Source organism: Equus przewalskii, chromosome 6, assembly GCF_037783145.1.
Source record: "Equus przewalskii isolate Varuska chromosome 6, EquPr2, whole genome shotgun sequence".
Lineage (NCBI taxonomy): Eukaryota > Metazoa > Chordata > Mammalia > Perissodactyla > Equidae > Equus > Equus przewalskii.
In genome coordinates this window covers 85,846,536-85,873,572 of record NC_091836.1, presented here as the reverse complement: position 1 = coordinate 85,873,572, position 27,037 = coordinate 85,846,536, and the positions used below count along the sequence as shown (strand labels likewise).

The following is a 27,037-nucleotide window of genomic DNA, read 5'->3' as shown; positions in this document are numbered from 1 at the left end:
TAGAAACACCACTCATGTCCAGGCCAAGGGCTTGAGTCTCCCAGTGCCCAAGCCAGCCCTAATACAGCCCCTCAGACCCAGGTGGCCCCATTACCTAAGGTAGAAGAAATAGGGCTGCGGGCGTAAGGAGGTGTAAACCGAGTGCCAGTGGCTCACACCCTCTTTACAACACAGAGGTGGGGTCGGGGCTGGTCACGATTGAGAAGACGCAACCAGCCAGGGTTCCGGGCTGCAGCACCTACCATCCCCTGTGGGCGGTAAACTGTGTTTCTACACCTACGAAGGTACATTTTTCTCTGGGGAGAGAGTCCGCGACTTTCATCAGATTCTCAAAGGATCCATGACTCGGAAGGGACCATGAGCATCCCCAGAGACCTCTTTCTTCTTAGCGGTCAGTTGAGAAGTTCTCGGGCCACCTAATCTCCCCCAGTCACCGGGCTGGTGACGTCGCCCCTCAGTGTCTCCTTTCGCTGGGAACCCGCAAAGCCTGGCGCTGCGCGAGAGGCGGATATTGACCCCACTGAGGATGAGAAAATTGGGGAAGGAGACAGGGACTGCGGTCCCCAGACTGGGAGGGCGGGTCACGACTCCCTTCACTACGCCTTCCCCCCCACCCTAATTTCATAGACTGCAGGCGGGAGGAGCCTCTTTGGTGCATCTGATTGGGCAAACCCCCGAGGCCGGGCTGCGCGACCGGAGGAGGAGGGCAGAGGGGAGGTGAATGGCGAGGGGAGGAGCCAGCGCCCGCGCCCGCTCCTCTCCGCTCAGGAACAGATCGGGCTCCCCCTGGCGGCCCCGGCCCCCACTCTACTCCTCGGGCGCCCCCCGCCCTCGATCTTCTACCGCCACCTAGCACAGGTTGGTCCCGCGGACCAGCAGACTGACAGACGGACGGAGCGTGGCCCGCCGTGAGCGCCCGGGCGCAGGAGGGGGCGGGGAGGCGGCGGCTGCGGCTTGAGGAGCAGGAGCAGGTGCCGCGGCGGCGGCGGGCGGGGCGGGCGGCGCGCGGGCGGGGGCGCGGCGCCGGCGGGCGGACGGCTGGGGGCCGGAGGCCGTGACTCCGCGGGAGCCGCGCCGGGGGCGAGGGGATCCGGAGTTGAGCCGGGTGGGGTGGTGGCTCTGGAGGGCACAGGATCCCAAGGAGACAGAAAGGACGAGAGCTGGAGGGGGATTTGAAGAGCGGCGAGAGCGCTACGGGGGTGGGGTAAGAGAAAGGGGGCATCCCTGGAGGTGAGATTGAGGGTGGTCAGGATATGAAACTGGGACTGGCAGGGGGGCCGGGGGCAGAAATGGGTGAGATGGGAGACACGGTGGGGGTTGTGTGAGGTCTGGCCAGTTGGTAAGATCTAGAGGTGGGACGTTCCGAGGTGAGGGAGGTGGGTTGAGAAGGAAGGCTGGGTGGGGAGAAGAGTTCTTAGGGGGACGCCCAGGGAGGTCAGCCGGTGGAGGAGAGTTGAGCTGGGATCCAGGGCCGGGTGGAAAACAGGTAGGGGTCTCACTAGGCAATGGGCAGGTGGGCTGAGGTGTGAGGCTGGAGTAAAGAAGTGAAGCAGGGGCCAGGTGGTGGTGAGGATGAGGCTAGTTGGGGAGGCATCTCAGAAGTGAGGCCAGCACAGACTGAGGTGGTCCCAGAGTGGAATTGTGCCCAGGGAGGGAACCCCACAGTGAGGCCCTAGATTTGGTCGGGGGGCACCCCCCATGGGGGAAGCCTCTCCCTGGTGGTCGCTGGAGCCATGCTGTCCCGCAAGGGCATCATCCCTGAGGAGTATGTGCTGACACGGCTAGCAGAGGACCCTGCAGAACCCCGGTACCGTGCCCGTGAGCGGAGGGCCCGCTTCGTGTCCAAGAACGGCAACTGCAACGTGGCCCACAAGAACATCCGGGAGCAGGGCCGCTTCCTGCAGGACGTGTTCACCACGCTGGTGGACCTCAAGTGGCCGCACACATTGCTCATCTTCACCATGTCCTTCCTGTGCAGCTGGCTGCTCTTCGCCATGGCATGGTGGCTCATCGCCTTTGCCCACGGCGACCTGGCCCCTGATGAGGGCTCCGCTGTGCCCTGTGTCACCAGCATCCACTCCTTTTCATCCGCCTTCCTTTTCTCCATTGAGGTCCAGGTGACCATTGGTTTTGGCGGGCGCATGGTGACCGAGGAGTGCCCGCTGGCCATCCTAATCCTCATTGTGCAGAACATCGTGGGGCTCATGATCAACGCCATCATGCTGGGCTGCATCTTCATGAAGACTGCTCAGGCCCACCGGCGGGCCGAGACCCTCATCTTCAGCAAGCATGCAGTCATCGCCTTGCGCCACAGCCGCCTCTGCTTCATGCTGCGTGTGGGCGACCTCCGAAAGAGCATGATCATCAGTGCCACCATCCGCATGCAGGTGGTGCGCAAGACCACCAGCCCCGAGGGCGAGGTGGTGCCCCTCCACCAGGTGGAAATCCCCATGGAGAACGGCGTGGGTGGCAACAGCATCTTCCTGGTGGCTCCCCTCATCATCTACCACGCCATTGATGCCAACAGTCCACTCTATGACCTGGCGCCCAGTGACCTGCACCACCATCAGGACCTTGAGATCATCGTCATCCTGGAAGGCGTGGTGGAAACCACGGGCATCACCACCCAGGCCCGCACCTCCTACCTAGCTGATGAGATCCTGTGGGGCCAGCGCTTTGTCCCCATTGTGGCCGAGGAGGACGGCCGCTACTCTGTGGACTACTCCAAGTTTGGCAACACCATCAAAGTGCCCACACCACTCTGCACAGCCCGCCAGCTTGATGAGGACCACAGCCTGCTGGACGCCCTGACCCTCGCTTCTGCCCGTGGGCCCCTGCGCAAGCGCAGCATGGCTGTGGCCAAGGCCAAGCCCAAGTTTAGCATCTCTCCGGATTCCCTGTCCTGAGATGTGGTCCCTGGGGTCCCACACCGCTTGTGTGCACACGGGCAGTGTGACATGGTATGTAGTGTGGACGTGGTGTGGGCCCCTCGGCGAGGCCAGGACCTGGTGTGAGGCTGGGCCCTCCTCAGCTCAGCCTCCCCCTCTGCTGCTCACCCAGGGTGTTACAAGGCACTTGTCACTACGCTATTTCTGGCCTTGGCAGGAGCCTGTACTGGGTTATTTTTGTCCCTGCTCTTCCCAGCCCCAGCTCAGGACTGGTTGGTGTTCCTGCCCCTCCACCGCACCCCCCCCCCCCAAACATCCCAAGGCTAGGGAAGCTGTGGGAAGTGTCCGGCCCTATAGCTGGATCTTCTGCCCCTCCTGAGCCCCCATGATAGACTGGCCAGAAGTTGGGCAGATGGCTGGGGAAGAACGGTCCCCAGGTTGGGGGCCTGCTGTTCTGTTTCTATGGCCTCAAGAGATGCCTGTGGTCAGGCCACAGCCACCCTTGGTCCCTGAAAAAGTGATGGGCTTCAGGGTGGGCCTGGCCAGCTGGGGAGGGCAGTCACTGAGGGAGCACATTCCAGCTGGAGGGTTGGAGGTGTGGAGCCTACACAGACAGGCACGGGCTGAGGCCGACAGGACTCTCCTCCATGGGGCAGGCTTAGGCAGAAAGGAAATGGGGCATGAGGACCCTCAGTTTTGCTGAGCACTGCTCAGGCACAGGGACTCGGAGAGGGGCCCCTGTCCCCCTGCCTCTTGCCCCTGACACCAAGGCTTCTACAGTGAGGGCTCCACGGGCTGGGGGTGCTGCGCCTGCCTGCTCCATTCTGTACCCCTGCCTGGGCTGGGGCAGACACCAGCGTGCCAAACAGAAAGAGGCTGAGGAGAGAAAGTCTTGGGCCTACCACTTGCTGGACCTCAGGCCAAACTCTGATCCTGGCTCCCCACGGGTGGCTTCTACTCACTTTGTCCAGAGGCTGGCTGTGGAGGGTCTTTGATTGCTAGAAAAGGCAATGTTAGAAAGCTCAGGATGGTGGGGGTGAGCGAGGTCCCTGAGGCACAGAGGCCCTTGGTCCTGACGGGACTGACCCCAAGCCTGGACTCTTGGAGCAGTGCTGTGTGTACTTGCCCAGAATTCTGCCTTCGTCTCTGTTATCAATAAAGCCTCCCCCTTCATGAGCTGAACTATGGGCTGTTCTTGCTGGGGATGTGCTGGTGGACAGGGAGGGTGGGGCTGCCGGCCTACATTCCAGAGATGCCATGGACCCCAGCAGGGAGGCCAGGAAAAGGACCTGAGGCTGGCCCTCTTCCCCTGGCTCAGAGACACTTTCCCCGTATGCCTTGGGTAGCCCAGCCCTGCCAGCCTGTCTGGCCATCTTAACCTTTGGGCATCCACCAGGCTTACAGCCCTGGGTCCTGCCTCCACCCCCGGGGATCTTCTGGAAGTTTGGGGTGCTCAAGGAGAAAGGCAGGGACATCTTATGTGTTAGCGTAGTGATCGGAGCATAAGCCAACTGCTTGGGTTCAAACCCTGGCTCTGGCTCTAAGACCTTGGTCAAGTAAGGTAACCCTCTGTGCCTCGGTTGCCTCCTCTATAAAATGGGGATATTAATAGGACCTACCTCATGGAATTGTTGTGGGAGTAAGTGGAAAACATATACAAAATGCTTAAGTGCCTCGTCCATAATGACGGCTTGATAAATGTTAACGGTTATGATTGCTGTTGAATCAGCCACACGGTGAGACAGCTGACCAAGCGAATGTTAAGAGAGAAGGTGCTGTTATGTGTCCCCTCGGTGCTGAGTTTCTCTGCCTGTTCTTATTTTCTACACGATGTCCCTGCCCAGCTCAGAAGCAGATGACGGGCTGTGGCAGGGTCTGTTACCTGGTCTTGTCTCTATCTCACGTCCTACAGTCCATCTGCCGTGCAGCCGCCAGAGCAGTCTTATTAAAAGGGCTGCGGTCATTCCCTCCCATGTCAGGTACCTTCGGTAGTTCCCCACGACCTTCTGGGTCATAGCCAGGCATTTCGGGCTTTGCCTGCTTTCCAGCCTGACGGTTCTCTGGCCACCCATCCCCCTGGCAACCGTGCTATCCCCTCTTTGCATATAACACTGACCTTCCTACCTCCGACCTTTTGCTTATGTTATTCCCTTTGCCTGGACTGCCCAGGCCTCATCTCTGCCTGTTGAAATCCATAAAAGTCCAGGTCAAATGATGCCTCCTTGAAGCCTTACCTGATTGCTCTGGAAAGAGATGGTCCCTTCCCTTCCTCTGGGTTTGTGGGCATTCTACTTTTGCCTCTGTTTATGGGTCTGTCTCCCCATGCCCAAGTCCTTGGCTCCTTGAGGTCAGGGACTGTGTCTGATTCAGCACTGTGCCTGGCGCTAAGTGCCGAATGAAGGATGGAGAGTGTACAGGACAAGAAGCCAGGATTATTGCTGCAGTTTGAGGAGTGCAGAGGGCTTTGGCTGGATCAGTGAGTTTGTCCCACCCTACTCCAGAGGCAGGGCTGAGGGGCCAGGAAGAGTAACCCTCAGCCACTTCGGCACCCACCTTAAAGGGCTGGTGACAGTGAACTGGCAGAACCGAGGGCTCAGCGCCACCTTCTGGTCACAGAGAAGACCTACTTGATCTCAGAAAACAAGGGCCGCTGGTCGCAGTCTTTCTTCTTTGAGACTCCTTAAGGCTTAGCTCAGAGAGGAGCTGGAAAGTTCCAGGCATGGAGGGAGCAGCTGGACCAAGCCTTCCTGGACCCCCTGGATGTTTTTGCCCATTGATAGTGCTCCCTCCATCCGGGGGCACCCCCTCTTTAAGGCACTGGCCTAAACTGGACAAGGAAGCTCCCCTGGGCTCCACTCAGCCCCGCAGGACCTTCTGAGAATTTTGTTTCTGATATTCTGCCTCCAGGACAGCACTGGCATCACATGAGAGCAGACGGAATAGTCCAAGCCAGTCCTCACCCTGTGTGCCAAACCGGCTCTCCTCTGGGCCCCCCAGAGAGGGGAGGGACGTACCTCGTGTCACTGTGGTCCAGGGCTGAGGGAGGCACTGTTCTCCTCCGAGTTTGGAGATGAGGAAGCAGGAAGCGACGTTACCTTGCTAGATCTCACAGCCAGGACGTGGCAGGCTGAGGATCTGGACCTGAGTCTGTCTTGTGCCAAAGCCCTGCTCCTTTCTCCCTGCTGCACGGGGCCAGTGGCCCGAGCTCCAGCTTTTAGTCAGGGTGCCACCTTGCTCTAAGTGTCACATCCACCAACAGCGAGACAGTTGACTCTAGATCAAGAGCAAGAGGGAAAGTATAACTCGGAAACCCCTGGGCCTCCCTGAGGTCCCAGATTTGAGACTGATAGCAGGCTCAGCTGTGGAAGTGACAACCGAGATTATGTCCCAAACATCCAGGGAGCCAGAGGGGCCTCACTGACACTTTCTCTCAACCCTGTGCATGATGAACCCTCCATCTCCCTCCTTCCTGCAGGAGGACTGGGGTCCCTACCTTCCAGGCTACCCTCCCCCCAGCCAATCAGATGGCAGTGCAGCCTGATGGGGCATATCTGCCACCCCGGTCTGTCCCCAGCTCACACCAAATAGTGTGATATGTGTCCTAGACCTCAGTGCTGAACTCAACAGGGGAGGGAAGCCACCCTCCTTCCTGTAGTGAAACTAAATTGCTAGTCTGGAAAAACTAGCCCACTAGCCTTACTGAAAACCTGCCCAGGCCTAATGCCCATGGATTTGGCATCTTCGGCCAGTGACCGCAAGGCCCACTGGCCTTTCTGCTGGAGGACTCGCCCAGCTTCTGCAGGATCCACTGACCCTCCACAGGTGGCCTCCTTCCAGCTCCAGCCTGCACTTGAGCGCCTCCTTGTGATCTTTCCCTTGGCAGAACTTTCCCAGAGAGCTTGCTGTAAGGAGTAGAGTGGCCTGACTCCCCCACAGGTCTCTGGGCTCCCCAGGTCCAGGTATCAGACACCTTATTTTGTCCCAAGACATGCAGAAGAGTTTGAAGAAGACATGAATTCTGCATGTCAAAGTCATGTTGAACCCAGACTGGGGTAGGTCTGCAGAACAACACACTTGTTTCGGCTTGCAAGGAGCCAGGGAAAGGCAGGACAATAGGATTCAACTAAGAACTGGGTTCCAGAGAGTGGGTTTGCTGCACTAGAATCTACGTGATTGGCTTCATCTCTGCCAGGTCCACCTGCCTGGGGCATTGTATATCTTCATGGAAAGGGAAGCAGGTGCAACTTACACCCTATTATATTTCCAGTCTGGGCAGGCCCACCTCTGGAGTGACGTGAACGGCAGGCCGCCTGGACTGGCCAACTTGGGCACAGGAGTGGGAACTTCTGCCTTTCCCCTGACCTCATGTCCTTCCGGGCACTGATGCCAATGAGGGGAACGGTGATACAAAGAGCATTTGCAACTATGCAATCTGTCACCTTCCTCGAGAGCAGCAGTGGTGTACAGGAGGACAGGTCAGGTCAGCAGGACCCAGCAGCTCTCTTCAGCTCCTGCTAGTCATACACAGCCCCTTCATGAAAGGGTGTTATTCTTTGCAGCACAATGCATCCCACACTCCTCCTCTGCAGACCAACAGCAGACAAAGCGAAGCAAACCAGACTTGGGGTAGCTGTGCCTCTGTGTGTTCTTGACTTCATTTGAGCAATTCCAGTTTTTCTCATAGTGCCATTATTTGTGGGGAAGGAAGTTACTCGAGGTGACCCAGAGAAAAGTAAATGCAGTACAGTTCTGACCGACACTTTGATTGTTTTTTGTTAAATTCTTATTGTGCCCTTAGTTTCCCATCGATCTTAGAAGAATGAAAGTCCTCCCCGAATTCTGCCTCTTTTGTGCCTCTCTTCAGGTCTCTCAAGGGCTGGCCAGCATACCAATTTCTGAGCTCAGTAACTCCTTGATGCCTTTTCTTTTTTCTGCATCATAGATTCCTTTCCGATCAATTATGCCCGTTCGACAGTCCCCCACATTTTACATCTTTCTAATTTTTTAATCTTCCTATAAAAAGATCCCATTTGTGATTTCCCCGTCTAATTTTCTTTTCTTTTTTTCCCTCATATTACTTTACTACTCTATTACTATCTTTACAAAATTATTATAATTTCTTTTACTAAATTTATAAAATGTCAACTGCCTTACTACTTTTTTCCAAAGGGTGTCTGTCTCGTTCAAAAACTGTCAGCAGCTTTGGACTACTTCCCTTCTCCTGCAGTTCCGACTTCACTTGTGCACTTTCAGATTTCATCAGCTCCTCCAATCGTATCATTCTTCTAACAGGCACCAACGCATCTGCAATCCCATGTGCCGCCAGTAGAGGCCACTCTAAATCACCCTCAGGTGGGAGCTCAGCAACGGGAAGTCTCTTTTATTCCTCTCTCTAAGCCAAGAGACTTCCATGTCAATTATGCCCCCCGTGCTCATTGTGCCCCTCCAAAATCACCTAAGAATTGTTTCTCAGTCATTACTTCAGCTCCAGTAGAGATGGGAACAGGGCTTCTCTGCCCTGCAAAGGTCCTGAAATAGAACTGCACATCCCTGAAAACTGCACTCAGGACCACACTGTATCTGACCTGTGACCAACATCTGGCATGAGACCCTCCACAGCCCTGCCAACCTCTGTCCTGGATGAGGCGCCCATACTTACATCGAATTAGGATGAGCATCAGCCACCTGGTTTGGTTACAGAAAACAAAACAAGGGCCAAACGTACCAACCATAGAGGTCCTCCCTCAAGAACAGACCAGAACCATACAGAGTGAGCCTCTCCTCCAGACCTAATGATCTGGCTCATCCTTCACAGCCCAACCCTGCCCTGCCCCTCCCTGGGTCTTCCTTGGAGGTATGGCATATTGATTAAGAATCTGAACTCCACTCTTTACTAGCCATGAGACCGGGGCGAGTCACTTCTCTTCTATCAAAGAATAACTCAGAGATATTAAATTAAAAGTACAGCTGAATACTTTTATTCATATACTGGCGTGTATAGACTGGTCTTGATGCGGGGAAGGTGAGCCGAGGAGTCGAAAGAAAGATTTCTTGGACTCTCAAGATCTGGCACTAGTGCTTTTTTATTTAGAGAATAGTGTGGAATAGCATGGGAACAGGACCCACGGGCAGTCAGAGCTGCTGCTGCCGGCATGGGGACAGGACCCATGGGCAGTCAGGCTGCTGCGTGGGGACAGGGCCCACGGGCAGGCAGAGCCGCTGCTGCTGCCCCAAGTTGAGGGTTAGGGCTAATTTTATAAGGCATGGGTATGTGAGTTATCTCTTTACAAGACAAAGGAAAGAACATGAAAAGAAAAGTTAAAATGGTATCAGTGCAGGTGGGGTCTGGTCATCGGGTGATCCCATGACTTTTAGACAAGAATCAAATCAGATTAAGTAAAGGTCAGAAGCCACCACCCTAAATCAGTTACATGAGATTGCCAGACAGCAACCAACTTAAGTTCTTGCCTTCCCCATTAAGAGTTTCTAGGGACAAGGTTGATGTGGATTAAGGCTGCCCCAGCTAGAGAAGCCCAAGGTGACCTGGCCTACATGCCAAACTATATGACCCAGTGGACTTTTTTTATGGTATGAATTAGGACTGCCCCAGGGAGAGAAGCCCAGGGCATCCTCACCTACATGCCGATCTATGTGGCCAGATTCGTATCTAAAGTTATATGACCGCACAATAACCAGACCCCATCTCACTGAAATCATTTAATGACTTTTTACATCATCTTTTCTTTTTCCAGTAAAAATAAGTCATGTACCCATGCCTTATAAAATTAGCCCTAACCCTCAACTCAGGGCAGCAGCAGCTGCTCTGCCTGCCCATGGGCCCTGTCCCCATGCCAGCGGGGGCAGCAGAAGCGGCGGCAGCAGAAGCTCTGACTGCCCATGGGTCCTGTCCCCATGCTATTCTATTCTCTAAATAAAAGAGCACTACTGCCAGATCTTAAGAGTCTAAGAAATCTTTCTTTTGACTCCTCAGCTCACCGACCCCGCATCAAAGGTCATCTCTCTTCTACTTCCTGGTCCAGAGAGGGAGGCACCTTTTACAGATAGAGATTTACCTTACAAATGTAAATGTGTCCCAACAAGGGCAAGTTCCATTCCCCAGAGCCTCCTTCCCTGTCCCAGTTTATCGAAAGCAATCAGCCCCAAACAATCCCGATGCCAAAGAGACATATCCTGGGGTGGCCAATTTCAGGTCCCTATAAGGACTTCCCGAAGGAAGAGAGGGCACCAAGGAAGTGAGGTATACAGAATCGTTATATACCCCCATACAGGCTGTTTCGCATATGATTGAAATGTCCCTCCCACAATAGTCACAAGATTGCCCTGTCAGCGCAGCGCTTGATGGACACAGCAGGTAGTGGGTCTGCTATCTCGGTGGGCGTAGCAGGAGGCAAACCTATTGTCTTGAGCTGGGTGGTCACAGGTGAGTGCAGCAATCAGTTCCTAGCCTAAGGAAAGATGCTTAATCCTTAAGGGAATGCCAGCATTGGGAGGGGGAGGGAAGTTGCACCTTTATCTCAAGGGCCTTTGCTCTTGCCATAGGGAATATCTAAAGCAGATATACAATGCATGGTCAAGGCGGCGGTCAGACCCTTTTGGAAAGACAAGGTCAGGCCAAATTAGGTTTAGACAAAATGGCTTCCTCATATACTCCAATATATCCTATTACTTGCCATTTTTATTTGTCACTACCAACAGCACACTAGGTTCCCTTTTCTGCACATCCTCACCAACACTTGTTATTTCTTGTCTTTTTGATGATAGCCATTCTAACAGGTGTGAGGTAATATCTGTTGTGGTTTTGATTCGCATTTCCCTGAAGAGCAGTGATGTTCAGCACCATTTCATGCACCTGTTGGCCATCTGCATGTCTTCTTTGGAAAATGTTGCTTTCTTTTTCCTGGATAAGCTGATTGGCGAGAGGCTATCCAGGCGGGCAGCTTGAGCAGCCTGCTTCGAGCAAGCTGTCTGGGTCATCAGGAAAAGTAATACTTATACATTCTGAGGAAGCTTGTGGTTTCTGCTGTGTGGCCCCGTGTAACCACTCCCAATGTCCTATTAGTGTTTCCTCCACCTGAATAAGCCGCGAATGCACCATAGTGAGAGTACCCCATTATAATTCTTCAGTCCCTCCTTGTGTCAATTTGGGTCTTCAGAGAAGCAGCTTTCCAGACAGAATTAGAAGTACAAGAGAGTTATTGGGCGTAAAGTGTGTGAAAGATAAAGGGGAGAGGGTACAGGAACAGGCGGAAAGACCTCCAGAGCATGTTGCAGGTCTGATACCTGTGAAGGGAGAGAGGGGGTAGGATCGAGTAGTAAGGCTACAGTGCAACCCTGAGAAAGTCTCGGCCACCCCCACAGGGAGCTCCAGAGACTCCTGCCTTGTTCAGCCCCTGGCTGGAGCGCCGGGGGGAGCATGGCATAAGCTTAAATACTGCAGCAGGTCGCTGAGGTAGCGCAGCTGGAGCATGCTGACCGAGCACGCCCTTCCTAGCAGGCTCTCTCTAGAGGGGGTCTCAGCAGCACATCTCCATGGTTATTACAAGTTTTGATCAAAACTCAGCTTTCTGAGGTGCTACATCAGTTAGTTTTTGCTGTGCAAAAAGCCTAAGATGTAGTGGCTTTAAAAAAATAAGTATTTCTCACACATTTGAGAGTTGGCTCTGTCAGCGCTGATGATGTCAGGTAGATTTGCTCACATGTCTGGGAGTTGGGTGGCTGTTATCTGATCTAGACCGGCCTCCACCAGAGCAACTAGCTGTAGCTTCCAGTGTCTCTCATCCTCCAGCAGGCCAGCCTGCATGTGTCCTTTCACTAACGTTAGAAGCACAAAAGACAGCACATGGAAACACACAAGGCCTCTGGAGGCCTCGGAACTGGCATGAGACAGGAACTCACTCCTGTCTCCTTCTGTTGGTCAAAGCAGCAAGTCACAAGGTTGACCCCAAGGGGCAGTCCCAAATTGGAGAACACCGTGAAGTTACATGGACATAGAGAAGAGTGAAGGATTGGAGCCATCGGTAAACCACAGAATCCAGGCTGATGATGAAACTTGAGTGTCTTTTTCAATGAGTATCGTTGCCAATTGTCCGCTTACCATGACAGCACCTGGATATTAGAAGACTGAGGAAGGCAGGCAAAATGAGAACATTCACAAATATCACAAGAAACATTTGAAAACTACTTTATATCCAGTTTTCTCATTGGCCCAGGTCTAATCAGGAGAATAAGTCCCATGAATCAGCTGGCCAACTTTAGATAAACAAACAGCCTTTTTTCTTGATTAAGTGATGCTTCTACTTTCCCTAAAACATTGATAATGAGCGGTCTTAGCTATGGCACAGTTACTGCCTTGGCAGGCCCATAAATAACTGAGGCAATTCTATTTTCTTTTAACCAACACGTTTTTACTGGTTTCGGGCCTCTACAGCTTGAGTGGTTTTATTTGCTATTTTGGCCATAGTCAGGGATAAACATGTTTGGAAAGATGTTTTGGTTTGGGAACCTAAGGGTTAGAAATTGTTGGGGAAGCCAGTGAAATCTGGTGGTAAGTTATCCCACTGAGCTGTTAACAGAATCTCAGCACCGGGAGGAAAGACTGCCCCTCTCCCAGGTGTGGTTTCTCTGTGTGAGAACAAGTGCCACCCGCACACGGCTGAAAGGCCTCATCTGACCTACTCAGGTCAGGTTTGATTCACAGTGAGATGATTATCAGGAAGAGGCAGAGGATCTCTCCAGTGCATCTCCCCAGAGTCACAGGCCACCACACAGAGATCAGATGAGAAAGTTCTTCTCCATGCAGCATCAGAAAAAGCCACACGCTACACTTAGAATCCCCCAGCATCAACCCCCAGAACACCCCAACCCCATCCAATGGCCATGACCCCTGAACTCCCAGGGCCAATGCCGCAGCACAGAGCTAAACTCTGCCTTGGAGCCCTTACCTTTTCTAAAAACAGTAACATAAACGCACCCATCCAACGAAGACAAATACAATAAGCAGAATAATGATCTTCCAAGGAGCTGTGTCCTCAGATTCTGCAGAGAAAAAGAGGAGGAGGACGTTAAGAGCAAGCCCAGAGACAGCACACGGCTGCTGCTAGGATCTGTGTGGTTGTGTGTCACTTTTCGTGTCAGAGAGAGAACAACCAACCCTCTGCCCATACGTAGTGGCATCCTCCATTCCTATCACACACACCTGCACACATCAAACACTGTGTTTAGCACTTGCCAGAAATGCACCACCATATTAACACCACACACACGTGCCACACAATGTTCAAAGCTTCCACACTACTACACCATCTCATATCACGTATATATTGCTATAGCTTAAATGTCTGTTTCCCCCCAGAATTCATATGCTGATATCCTAATGTCCAAAGTGATAGTACTAGGAGGTGGGGCTTTTGGGTGGCGATTAAGTCATGAGGGTGGAGCCCTCGTGAATGGGATTAGTGCCCTTATAAAAGAGGCCTGAGAGAGCTCCCTCACCCCTTCCACCATGTGAGGATACAAAGGAGAAGTCTGCAGCTTGGAAGAGGGCCCTCACCCAACCATGCTGGCACACTGATCTCGGACTTCCAGCCTCCCAAACTGTGAGAAATAAAGTTCTGTTGTTTATAAACTACGCAGTCTGTGGCAATTTGTTAGAGCATCCCAAACGGACTAAGACAAGCAGGAAAACCCCTCACACCATATACACAAAGCATATCTCAATTTCATACTCCACATGCCCCACACATACCCTGCACAAATCCCTATGCACACCACCCGCACACACCCCTAGCCATTACTTCCAAGAACAATTCCTCTCTCCCTCCAGGACCATCCCAGGCCCCATCTGGCACACCCAGACCACATCTCCCAGAGTCCGTGCTCAGCCTCTGCCTTCCTTACCCCCCTCAGCTCCAGGCAGATGCATTTGATCACTCAGGATCAGAGCCATAACCACAGAAGCCAGGATATGAGCTCAATGAACCCCAATCCACTAGCAGGAGGGGTTCTGGAGTGAGTTGCGTCATCCTAAGCTAAGGACCCAGTGTGCCTGGGGAAAGTCCTGGGCATCAGCAGGAACACTATGGCCACCACACCTAGGGCACAACCCATAAGACAGAACTGCTGATTCAGTCTCTACCAACCAACAGATTGCTGTGGACCTGGAGCCTGGCCGGAAGAGCTGCTGGCAGGGCTGGGACCCTGGCCCCTGACAAACTCTTATGTTCAGGGGACATGGAAAGGATCCTGTCCCCTTTGTCCCAGTGGCTGGCAAGCTTCCCACTCCAACGAATACAGACGACCGAGATCACTTAAACTGCCATGAGCTAACAAGTAGCCCTGTTTCCACATGAGGACTATTGTCAACACTCTCCACCTATTAGATCATCTGCCCTGGCTTAGGGACCTAGTCTGGACTGCTGACTTTGGGGCTGAGCTAGGCCAGACCAAGCTTTCTCTCCTTCCCCATTGGCCCTCATCTTCCCCTAGACTGCCTGGGAGCCAAAGTTTTATGTTATACCCCCTCGAGGTGAAGAGCAGACAAAATGTCCAGGAGGATGCTTACCTGTCAGAGTCAGGGTGGAGTTGAACCTCTGGGAGGTGACCATGGATATGTGTCGAACCTCACATTGGCAGATGATCATACCATCTTCCGGAGAGGGCTTCAATATCAAGGAGCTAGTGACATTAAACGTACCATCCGAATTCTTGATGGTGGGACCAGTGATGATGCTCTCAGAAACCTCCAGGTACTGGGGGTCCTTCTGGGTCCATTTTTTCCATGTTATGCTAATATTCTCTGGATAGAACCAACTTGACCTACACGAAATATTTTTGCCTTCATTAGATTTCACCATGGCTTGCTCCGGAGACAGGTTGCTGACTGGGGAAGCTGCCAGGAGAGAGAAGTCATGCCTTGAGGGTAGGTAGAGACTAGCTTATAATCAGCCCAATATCTGACCTATGGCCAGCCTTCAGGAAAGCTCAGTGAACTGAATAAGATTCTGCTTAGGCTAAATATTCTGGATATCTTGGTCCCTATGTCAGCAGGGTGCTAATATGCTGTGACCCGGATTCCCACAGCCATTTATAAAACAAAGTTTCTTAAGTTACTTTGTGTCATAGACACCTTTGAGATTCTGAGGAAAGCCTTGGAACAATGTTGTGTACAGACTGCTAATGCTGCCAATTTCCATTCTTCAATGACACATCCAAGTTACAGCTACATCTCCCAACCTCCACTGCTGCTGGGTGTAGCCATGAGAACACAGGGTCTCTAGTAGTTTGGATGTAATCAGAAGTGGCAAAAGCAACTTCCAGGAAGTATCTTTAGATAATAAGGGTATCATAAACAAAAGGACCGCGCCCTTCTCTCCCTCTACTCTTCCTCCTTCCTACAGAACAGCTGGAAGACCCTGCGACCGCTAGAGATGGAGAAGACATTTCCAAACATAAGGTGGAAGCTACAAGCTGAGGATGGCAAAGTGACAAGATCAAAGGGTCCTGGATCCCAGATGATCACAGAACTGCCGTATCTGCGCCGGGTTGGCTACATTTGTGTGAAAGAAAAATAAACTACCATTTTAAAAGCCACTGTTGGTTTCTGGTTTCCCCTCTGACATACAAAGACTTTGGAAGTCATCACTCCTATCCTCATAACAAGAAAAAAAAGGTGAGCTGAACAAAGTGAAAAGCAGCTTTTCTTAGAACCCTCAGAGAACTGTGGTGGCAGGCCAAACTGCCACCCTGGAAACTAGAGACAGGCAGGCGGAGAGAATCATGGTCGAGATCACGTCACCTTAAGCCAAAACTGCTAGAGCCATAACCTGGTAGAAGCACTTAAGCAGTAACTCCGACGAGTTGCTGAAGGATGAGTGTGGACTGCCTTGACAGTAAAAAATCTCCTGGGGGCACAGTCTTAGGGGGGCGACCACATTTTAATGGTTTTACCTCCAGGAACCCCACCAGGTTCTCACAGTGAAGATTCAAGAAAAATCCCCTCCTGTTTTGGGCAGGGGGGAAAGAAAAAGTAACCATTTAAAAATATACCCAGTGTATTCTCCATAACAAAGCCTTCTCTGACCTGGGAGAAGGATGATTAGACAACTCCAGCCCCCTTTAACCTTCCTGTCCCACCTAGGATGCTTCTGAAGGTCACAGCCTAGGGGTTCAGGCCACTCAAAGAATGAGATTTAATCATAAGATTATAAACTTCTTCCCCTCCCAACCACAACAGCAGGGTTCCAGCATAATAAGAGTAGAGTACAGCTGAGACAGCTGTAACACGTGGACTCTATTTAAGAAGGAGTTCATAGGGAAACTCAGAAAACAGGGAAGGGGAAAAAAAGACACTAGAGGAAACAGAAGTCTCTGGCTCCTACCGCTACAGCATTAACATTAAACACAGCCCAGCTCCTAGCCAAATTAACATAGAATCTCACATGAAAAGCCTATTTACCTCAGTTCCTATTACCTGATATAATAGCTGGCTTTCAACAAAAAATTGTAAGGCATGCAGAAAGCATGAAAAGACAAAGCATGCATGAGAAGCAGACTCAGGCATGACACAGATTTTGGAATTATCAGAAAGGGAACTTAAAAGAGCTATGATTTAAATGTTAAAAGCACTAATGGAAAAAGCAGACAACATGCAAGAACAGATGAATAATGTAAGCAGAGAGATGGAAACTCTAAGAAAGAATCAAAAGGAAATGCTAGAAATCGAAAATACTATAGGGGCCGGCCCAGTGACATAGTGGTTACGTTCTGACTCTGCTTCGGCGGCCTGGGGTTCGACAGTTCAGATCCTGAGCGCAGACCTAGGAACGTTCATCAAGCCACGCGGAGGCAAGCGTCCCACATAACAGAACTAGAATGATGTATAACTAAGATATACAACTATGTGCTGGGGCCTTGGGAAGGGGAAAAAAAAAAAGAGGAATATTGGCAACAGATGTTAGCTCAGGGCCAATCTTCCTAAATAAAAAAAAGGAAAGGGATTATTCCTTTAAAAAAAAAACACTATAAAAGAAATGAAGAATGCCTTTGATGAGCTCCTCAGCAGACTTAATATTCCCAAGGAAAGAATTAGCTAGTTTAAAGAGGTCAATAAAAACTTCCCAAACTGAAATGCAAAGAGGAAAAAGAATGGGGGGGGGGGGGGAACCAGAATATCCAAGAACTGTGGGACAGCTGCAAAAAGAGTAACATACATATCATGGGAATACCAGAACAAGAAAAGAAAAACGAGCAGAAGAAATATTTTGAAAAATAATGGCTGAGAACTTTCTGAAATTAGTGACAGACACCAAAGCACAGATCCAGGAACCTTAGAGAACACTAAGCAGAAAAATACCCGAAAAATCTATACCAAGGCATATCATATTCAAAATGCAGAAAAACAAAGACAGAGAAAATCTTGAAAGAAGCCAAAGGAAAAAAATAACTTAGCTATAGAGGAACAAGGAAAAGAATGACAATGGACTTCTGAAATGCAAATAAGAGAGTGGAATAAAATAGTGCTGAAAGAAAGAAACCCACCAGTCTAGAATCCTATATCCAGAAAACTTATCCTTCAAAACTGAAGTATAGGGGCCGGCCTGGTGGCACAGTAGTTAAGTTCCCATGCTCTGCTCTGGTGGGCCCAGGGTTCGCAGGTTCAGATCCCGGGCACCGACCTAGCACCACTCATCAAGCCATGCTGTGGCAGCGTCCCACATAAAATAGAGGAAGACTGGCACAGATGTTAGCTCAGTGACAATCTTCCTCACACACACACACACAAAAAAGTGAAGTATAAAGACTTTCACAGACCAAGCAAAAACTAAGGGAATTTGTCACCAGTAGTCTTACCTTGCAAGATATTAAACGAAGTTCTTCAGAGAGAAAGAAAATGATATAGGTCTGAAATTAGAATCTACATAAAGAAAGGAAGCATGTCAGAGGAGTGAATGAAGGTCAAATCAAACATTTATTTTCTTATGCTTAATAGATCTAACAGATAATTGTTCACTCAAAATAATAATAGCAACAAGGTATTGGGTGGTTATAGCATATGGATAAGTGAAATGAATGACAGTAATGTTACAAGAGATGGGAGGGAAGATCAGGGAATACTCTGTTATAAAGTGCCTGCCCTACCATGCAGCAGTACAGTGTTATGTGAAAGCGGGCCTAGATTAGCTGTAAATGTACACTGAAAACTCTAGGGCCACCACTAAAAAAAAAAATTTAAAGAAGTATATATCAATATACAAAGAGAGGAGAGAAAGTATAATCATACAAAATGTTCAGTTGAAACCAAAAAAAGACTTCAAATATGCATTTTTCTATAGGAAACCCACTTTAAATATGAAGAGCCAGAGAGGTTAAAGATAAAGAGATTGAGAAAGATACATTACACTAACACTAATCCAAAGAAAGCAGGAGTAGCTATGTATATGAATTTCAAAGCGGCCTTCAGAACAAGGAAAATTATCAAGGATGTCAGGTAAAAACTAAGGAAATCTGTATAAACCATGGACTTTAATTATTAATAAATAATCAACATTGGTTCATTAATTATAACAAATATACCATACGAACCTAAGATGTTAATAATAGGGAAAATGGCGTGTGGAGCTGGGAATAATATGGAAACTCTGTTATCTTTGCAAGTTTTCTGCAAATCCAAAACTGTTCTAAAAAACAAAGTCTATTAATTCTTTTTAATTTTTATTTTAGGCTTTCTGTCAGTTGCAGAGGAAATGAATCCCAGTTAATATACATTCCTATCCCTAAAATTAATATGTGTAAAACATCTGTTCTTTAAACCACCCAGTCAGGTGTCTTTCGTTATGACAGTCCCAGCAAACTAATACACTCCCCAAGCAAATTCATATATTATCAGACCTATTTATAATAGAGTGGAGCTCAGAGAGGTGCTTAGGGGATATTGTTGTCGTTATAAGTCTTGACTGAACACCTCCCTCACAGCAGCACTCGCTGAGCATTTTCATACATCATCTTCTGTAATCCCCAGAACGCTATGAGGCAGGTATGACTCATTGCCCCATTTTGTACAGGGGAAACTTCAGGTCCAGAGATGTTAAACGACTGGCCCCGTCACCCAGTTTGGAAGCAGCAAAGCTGGAACAAGATTCAGCTCTGGAGCCAGAGTGCAGCATCTCTCTCCTTTTCCTGCTACCCTTCAGGGGCACCTCTTCAGTGAACACTGATGCCCACACGCTAGGTGCGTTATATCATAATTATTATGGTTATCTTTAACGACCACTTACAATGGGCCAAGCCCTATGCTAAGCATCTTACCTGCATTTTTCGTACTCTTCCCTACAAGGAATCTCTAAGGTAGGTGCTATTACATTTCTTTAGAGGGGAGGCATTAAGGCCAGCATGATTAATAACCTGCCCAAAGTTTTCCAGTTGTCCATAGAAGACCAGGACTCAAACTCATGTCTGTCTGACTCCTAGGCCCATGCTTTAAACCTCTGCTCCACTCGGCCCACCCACATCTCCACCCCAAGCCTCAGCACCACGGGAACCACAGGGCACGGCCCTCAGGCACTCACCCAAAACCTCTAGCCAGACTCTTCCCTGTGCCTTCTCAGGGGTGACGACCAGCTCACATCGGTACTCTCCTGCCTCATGCAACTGGACCGCAGGCAGCTGCAGTGAGGCGTCTCCCCTCTTCAGCCTTTGTAGAGACACAGTGGCTCCAGGTCGCAATGCCTTTTGGTGGTGTCCGAAAAACTCAAACAGCTTGGACTCTTCTTTAGACACCTGATTCTTCCGAAACCAGGTGATACCCATAATCTTGACGTCCAGGTATGGGGAACCAGGGACCTTGCAAACGATGGTGGTGTTGTCATTCAGGAACACTTTCTGAGTCCCCTGTGCCATCTCTACTTCCAGGAAATCTGTGGCAACAAGAGGCTTCAGTTAAGGGAGACCCTTGGAAAAAACACAGTCCTGGTACTCTCATACACTACCATGTAATTGGAAACAAATTCCTTTTTTGGGGGAGGGTGGAGATGGCTTAGGTACAGAGGCCCTGAATTCATAGTCCTTCATTAATCCACATAAGATCCTCTAACTTTGTTCTTTTTCAAGATTGTTCTGGCTATTCTGGGTCCTTTGCCACTTCATAGGAATTTTAGAATTGGTTCATCAATTTCTACAAAGAAGTCAGCTGAGGGGCCAACCAAGTGGCGCAGCAGTTAAGTTCACAAGTTCTGCTTCGGGCGCCCAGGGCTCGCCGGTTCAGATTCAGGGTGTGGACATGGCACTGCCTGGCAAAAGCCACGCTGTGGTAGGCATCCCACGTATAAAGTAGAGGAATGACAAATAAAAATGGCAAGCAATAGCATATATTGGAGAATATGAGGAAGCCATTTGGTATAAACCTAATTCGGTCTGACCTTGTCTTTCCAAAAGGGCCTGACCGAGGCCGTTGAGCATGCATTGTATATCTGCTTTAGATATTCCCTATGGCAAGAACAAAGGCCTTTGAGATAAAGGTGCAACTTCCCTCCCCCTCCCAACTATTGGCATTCTCTTAAGGATTAAGCATCTTTCCTTAGGCTAGAAACTGATTGCTGGGCTCACTTGTGACCACCCAACTCAAGACAATAGGCTTGCCTCCTGCTACGCCGCCAAGATAGCAGACCCACTACCTGCTGTGTCCATCAAGCGCTGTGACGACAGGGCAATCTTGTGACTATTGTGGGAGGGACATTTCACTCATATGTGAAACATCCTGTATGGGGGTATATAACCACTCTGTATACCTCACTTCCTTGGTGCCCTTTCTTCCTTCGGGAAGAAAGGCCCCGGGCCATGGTCCTCAGATTTGAGGTCAGAATAAACTGACCCAAATTTTCATTTATAGATTGGTTATGGATTATTTTCGTCGACAGGAAGATGGACACGGATGTTAGCTCAGGTCCAGCCTTCCTCAGCAAAAAGAGGAGGATTGGCAGCAGTTAGCTCAGAGCTGATCTTCCCCCCCCCCCAAAAAAAAAGAAGTCAGCTGAGATTCTAATAGGAATTACATTGAATCTGTACATCAGTTTGGGGAGTACTGCCGTCTTAACAACATGGTCTTCAAATCCATGAAGATGTTTTTGGGACGTGCTATGCAACCCAACCCCCCAACCCCCCCCCCCCAAAATTCATTATGTTGAGGCCTTATCTCCAATGGGATGGTATTAGGAAGTGGGGTCTTTGGGAGGTAATTAGGTGATGAGGGTGGAGCCCTTATGAATGGGATTAGTGCTCTTATAAGAGACTGAGAGAGAGGAGAGAAATGTTCTCTCTCTCTCCACACCTGATGATATAGCAAGTGTCCATCCACAAGGTAGAAAGAGGGCCCTCACAAGGAACCAAAGCAGCCAGCACCTCGATCTTGGGCCTCTCAGGCTCCAGAATTGGGAGAAATAAATTTCAATTGTTTAAACCACTCGCAGCCCAAGAAGATTAAGACAAGATTTTTCATTTATTTAGATCTTCTTAAATTTCTTACAACAATGGTTTTATATTTTATAGCTTTCAGAATATGTTTCATGCTTCTTTTGTTAAATTTATTCCTAAGTATTTTATTCTTTTTGATGGTACTGTAAATGAAATTGTTTTCTTCATTTTATTTTCAGATTGCTCACTGCAAGCCTATAGAAATATTATTCTTTTTTATTTCCATTGCCCCCCCCATCATTCTAAGATGTTTAATGTCTATTTTTTTTTTAACTGTGTCTTATTTTATTTCTCAAACTTCTGGAAATGGTATTGAGTTTATGCCATTGTTTCTCTCTTGGCACTATGCCTTCAAGATATTTCCACACTGCTATATGTACAGCTAGTCCTTGGCTTGAAGTTGCTGCCAAGTTCTCCATGGTGAGCACTCACATTTGGCTCATCGACAGCCCCACTGAAGGACAGCCAGATGGTCTCCTAGATTCCCACATATCCCACCACCATCACTTGGCACAGCCCAGCCTATTCTGGCCAGTCTACTAAGTGTCCAGTGGTATCTTAAAACCGTTTTAACTTCTATGCTATTGATGAAGATTATTTTGGGCTGGTTACTTTTAAAAACTGCACACAGGAAGGAGGCTCTGAGGAGTAGAATTCGCTTGCCCTTTGATGAGAGACATTTGCATTTGTGAAGAAAGTCTCCATCTGTGGGGGTGTCTCCCTCTCTGCACCAGGAGGAAGGGGGGATGACCTTATCTCTGGAAAGTCTTAATGGGGAAGCATAGGACATCCTGACTTAATCCAATCTGATTCTTATCTAAAGTTATAAGACCACCCAATAACCAGACCCCACCTGCACTATACCATTTAATGACTTTTTTTTTTACATATTCTTTCCTTTGTCTTGTAAAGAGATAATTCACATACCTATGCCTTAAATTTAGCCCTACCCCCAACCTATGTTTACAGCAGCTCTTTATTGCCCATGGGTCCTGTCCTCATGCCTGCAGCTCTTCCTGCCCACTCCTGTCCCCACACCCCGCTGGCAGCTCTTCCTGCCCATGGTTCCTGTCCCCATGCTATTCCATACTATTCTCTAAATAAAAGAGCACTATGGCCAGACTCTGAGAATCCAAGAAATCTTTCTTTCGATGACTCAGCTCGCCGAGCCCGCATCACCATGGTTAGCAATGAATTGAAATCTCTCTTCAAATGCGTTTCCCTCTTCTATAATTAGACAGAAGCGTCCATCAGTGGTCCCCAAAGACGTGCAAGGGAACGTCTGACTGTCCCCACGAGGTAAAAACCCTCCCCTCACACTCAGAGGCCTCACTGGTACCAAGCGGCGTATACTCATTTCACCCTCTCCCCACTTTTCTTCTCAGCACCGCTGGAAGCGCTGAATGTGGAGCGCTCCGCACAAAGGCACAGGCAGCGCTGGTTCTCAAGTCCTACAAGTGCCGGTTCTGCACACAGCAGGCATCAACACATAACTGATGCATCAGTAAGCAAGAATTTAAGTTGGTTGCTGTGTGCCAACCTCATGTGACTGACGCCCCCCCCCCCCCCCCGCCCCGAAATCCTCCTTTGTCTTTAGCTGAGGATAAAATTCAAGCGGTGACTTCTGCCATTTACTCAATCCGGTTTGATTCTTATCTAAAATTTGTGGGACCGCCAAATGGTCGGACCCTACCGGCACTGACACCATTTTAACTTTTTTACATATTCCTTTGTCTTGTAAAGAGATAACTCACACACCTATGCCTTAAATTTAGCCTTACTCTCCACCCAACTTTGCAGCAGTAGAAGCAGCAGAGGCAGCAGAAGCGGCAGCAGCAATATGCCGGCAGCGGCTCCTCCTGCCCCTGGGCCCTGTCCCCACGCAGCAGCCTGTCTGCCCATGGGTCCTGTCCCCATGCTATTCTATTCTTTAAATAAAAGAGCACTACTGCCAGATCTTAAGAGTCTAAGAAATCTTTCTTTCGACTCCTCGGCTCACCGACCCCGCATCACTCGGAGTGATCACTCGGATTCTTGAAAGTACAGCCGCGGGCGGGTGCCGACCTCCGGCAGCTGCCCCTCCCCAGCCCTGCCCGCGGTCCTACCTGCGGGGCGCAGCGTGAGCCCCAGGAACGCGGCCAGAACCCACAGCGTCCGCATGAGGGCCCGATCGCCGCGGCCAACTGCTTCCTCCTCCACGGCCCCCGCCCGGCGAGGTTTGGGGACCTGCCCGGGCCTAGATCCGCCTCGAGGCCGCCGCCCAGCGGGTCTCTCCTCGAAGTTCAGATCTTAAGATGGAGCAGGGGAAAGGAACACTCCTGTGCGGTGGCCCCGCTGGTACGCAGAGGGTATCACCCCTCGCGCCCCCCTGCAATCCCTGCGGAGTCGTTTCACAGAGCTGAAAACTCGTCACGAGAAATTTGCCGCCGCGTTCGGCAGCGGCGGGGCCGGGGAGAGGATGGGACTAGTCAGGTGGCACTGTCACCCGACCGGGGAACCCCGCCCTCCCGGGCGGCCAGGGACCGCTGCCAGCTGACCTAGCCTCCGCGCTGGCCGGGCGGGGCTGGGCTCGCAATACGGGGCAGCCTCGCGATTCACTTAGCAAACTGTGAGCCAGCATCCGGTTGACCCGAGGCGCTGTTCTAATGAGGATAACGGGTGTTTAATGAGTGCAACGCAGGAGCACAGCGTCGGCCTTGTGCGTGACTGTTCTTAGCATCGACAGATTAAATATTACTTTTTTTTTTTTTTAGATTTTTTTTAATTTTTTTCCTTTTTCTCCCCAAAGCCCCCCAGTACATAGTTGTATATTCTTCGTTGTGGGTCCTTCTAGTTGTAGCATGTGGGACGCTGCCTCAGCGTGGTTTGATGAGCAGTGCCATGTCCGCACCCGGGATCCAAACTGGTGAACCCCAGGCTGCCGAATCGGAACGTGCAAACTTGACCTCTGTGCCACCGGCCTGGCCCCTGAGCCACAGTTTTAACAAGTAGAGACCTGCAAGGTTAGGTCTAGCTACAGAATTCTAAAATCCTAAATTACACCTCTTCTCAACAGCTGCCTCCTCCAAGGATCCTTACCATTCTGCTAGTACTGACGTCACTAAATAACGTCCCCAATGGAAATATATGATGAATCCCTATACTTGCCCAGAATGGTGATTCACAAAGTTGTGACACACACATATCACCCTGCAGAAAATTAGAGAAATTACCAAAAAAAAGTAAACGAGTAATATCGGCAGGTTTCACCATTTATATTTTATTAGCATTTAAAGAGAAATCAAAAATGTTAACCTTGTATATGTGGGGGACTGTCATTGGCCACCCCAAGATATGTCTCTTTGGCATGAGGATTATTTTGGGCTGGTTACTTGTAAAAACTGCAGACAGGAAAGAAACTGAAAAGTAGAACTTACTTATCCTTTGTTAAGAGACATTTACATTTGTAAGGGAAATCCCCATCTGTAAAGGTGTCTCCCTCTCTGTACCAGGAAGAAGGGGGGATGATCATATCTCTAGAAACTCTTAATCAATGTGGAAGGCAAGGACTTAAATCTGCATAATAATCTTACTCCTGTTTACTGTGCTTGTCTGGTAACCTCCTGTAACTGACTCCCCCCACCCCGAACATCCTCCTTTATCTTTAGCTGAAGATGATATTTAAGGTGGTGACTTCAGCCATTTTGGTGAGTTGCTCAGTTTGCCTGAGCCTCTCCCATGTATTCATGTTATAAAGCTTTGTTTAATTTTCTCCTGTTATTCTGTCTCATGTGAATTTAATTCAATAACTGGCCAGAAGAACCCACAGAGGGTAGAGGAAATGTCTTCCTCCCCTACATATACTTGCGTTGTCATTTTTACCAATTTCATATCTATTTAATTCCTGTAAACACACAAGAAAACATATCTTCTAATACTTTTGCCAATCTTTCATTCAACTCCAAAGCACACAGCAGAAGTTTCATAAATGCTTCTCAAACAAATGAGGGGAAGTCTCTGACTTTGCATGTCCTTTATTGCTGCATAGTGTTGAGACATGGTACTTAAAGGCTGGTTAACACTGAGGTCATTTATATAAAACACATTATGTCCAATTTGCTTTTGGAATGTCACATTCAATTTGGAACCATATTTAAATTCATGACAACATCTAACAAGTAATCAGAACAGTGAAGAAGAGACATAAATACAAGAACATGATACAAGGACAATATGGCAGAGACTGCTACTTGTCAACCAATATCTATTTTCCCTTTTCTTCCTTAAAAAAGCCACCAATTTTTTCCTGAGCAGAAGGATCTCCAAAATAAAAGATTACATTTCCAAGCCTCTCTTGGAGCTAATTGTGGCCATCTGACCAATTTCTGACCGAAGGAATGTAAATGGAAGTGTTTTGTGTGATTCCTGGGAAATGTCCTTAAAGGAAGGAGTGTGCTCTTTTTCACCCCTTCCTTCTGCTGGCAGGCATGCAGGTGTAATAGCTAGAGCAGTAGGAGACATCCCGGACCACAGTGCTGAAGCTACACACTGAGGACAATGGGACACCAAAATAGAGGGGTGCCAGGTCCCTCATGATTTGTGAAACTTCCCCACAAGCCCTAGAATGACAGCTCTGAACTTGTAGAACATAGAAAACAAAGTCAACAAGCCACTCTTATTTGAGGTGTTCTCATTTTTAGCAGAAGATAATCCTAATCACTGTAAATGGTAAAGGAATGGAGCTGGTTTTGCTGGGGGTAGACTAGGGGTTTAAGACGTGGTTATCAGTCTTTAAACCTCTGACAAGCTGACACCTACGTATAGGAGTAGACATGTTATATGATGTTTTTGAAGATAGAAGTAAGGTTCCCACGTGGAATTTGTGGAGACACAGATTTTGACTCAGCATAAGAAAAGCTTCTCAAATAAAGGAATGGTCCATTTCAAGTCATCCCACAGGGAGCCATTTACTGAAATCTGCCAGGTACAGTCTGGGCGTAATGGATTCAGGGATGAATAAAGCACAGCCCTCAGCCTCCAAAAGCTCATCTAGACCAGTGCTGCTCAAAGTAGCTGTGACGAAGGTCCCTTTTAAAAGAAAACGTCCAATCCATTGAGGACTGGTATTTTGTAAAATACAATAAAAATGAATTCCTAGAAAAATGAAATGAAAAGACATAAAAATATAAGCCCTCAATTTTTATTATTAAACAGAATGGAGCCGGTCCTGATGGCCTAGTGGTTCAAGTTCTGCGCTCACCACTTAGGTGTCCTGGGCTCACTCCCCGGGTGCAGGACCACACCACCCATCTGCCAGTTGCCATGCTATGGCAGCGGCTCACATAGAAGAACTAGAACGACTTACAACTGGGATATACAACCATCTACTGGGGTTTTGGGTAGTGGGGGAGGGAAGAAGATTGGCAACAGATGTTAGCTCAGGGGGAAACTTTCCCTGCAAAAAAAAAAAAAAAAAAGCAAAAGAAAGAAAATTATTTCCAAAGGTGTAGGTAATTTCAATTTCTACGTTGACCCCTCACTGTTGGGTGACACCAAGGTGTAGACCAGCACCAGTCACAGACGACACTTAGAAACAATGTTCTAGACAAATGCAAATTGAGGGCCATCCTATGAAACAATTGGCCTGGACTCTTCAAAAACGTCATTGGCATGAAAGACAATGAAAG

General features: G+C 49.2%; 2 protein-coding genes and 1 long non-coding RNA gene across 4 annotated transcripts; 2 read left to right on the top strand and 1 right to left on the bottom strand.

Moving 5' to 3' along the window:
• Nucleotides 1–1,028: 1,028 nt before the first annotated feature.
• Nucleotides 1,029–4,070, top strand: KCNJ11 (potassium inwardly rectifying channel subfamily J member 11). The gene has a single exon (XM_008512355.2). It carries the CDS (start codon nt 1,734–1,736, stop codon nt 2,904–2,906), a length of 1,173 nt encoding a protein of 390 aa, XP_008510577.2. The 5' UTR covers nt 1,029–1,733; the 3' UTR covers nt 2,907–4,070.
• Nucleotides 4,071–10,566: 6,496 nt separating this feature from the next.
• On the bottom strand, nt 10,567–23,876 carry NCR3LG1 (natural killer cell cytotoxicity receptor 3 ligand 1). 2 transcript variants are annotated; one of them, XM_008510810.2, is made up of 5 exons: nt 23,477–23,876; nt 19,472–19,819; nt 14,470–14,796; nt 12,851–12,944; nt 10,567–12,029 (listed from the first exon to the last, which is right to left on the bottom strand). In XM_008510810.2, exons 1-4 carry the CDS (start codon nt 23,529–23,531, stop codon nt 12,856–12,858), a joined length of 819 nt encoding a protein of 272 aa, XP_008509032.2. In that variant the 5' UTR covers nt 23,532–23,876; the 3' UTR covers nt 10,567–12,029; nt 12,851–12,855. The 2 variants fall into 2 exon arrangements, with proteins under 2 accessions (XP_008509032.2, XP_008509033.2); XM_008510811.2 differs by lacking the exon at nt 12,851–12,944 and having other exon boundaries at nt 23,477–23,841.
• LOC139084232 (uncharacterized) lies at nt 14,712–15,497 on the top strand. The gene is made up of 2 exons (XR_011541650.1): nt 14,712–14,826; nt 15,305–15,497. It is a non-coding gene; the product is annotated as an uncharacterized lncRNA (long non-coding RNA).
• Nucleotides 23,877–27,037: the final 3,161 nt, after the last annotated feature.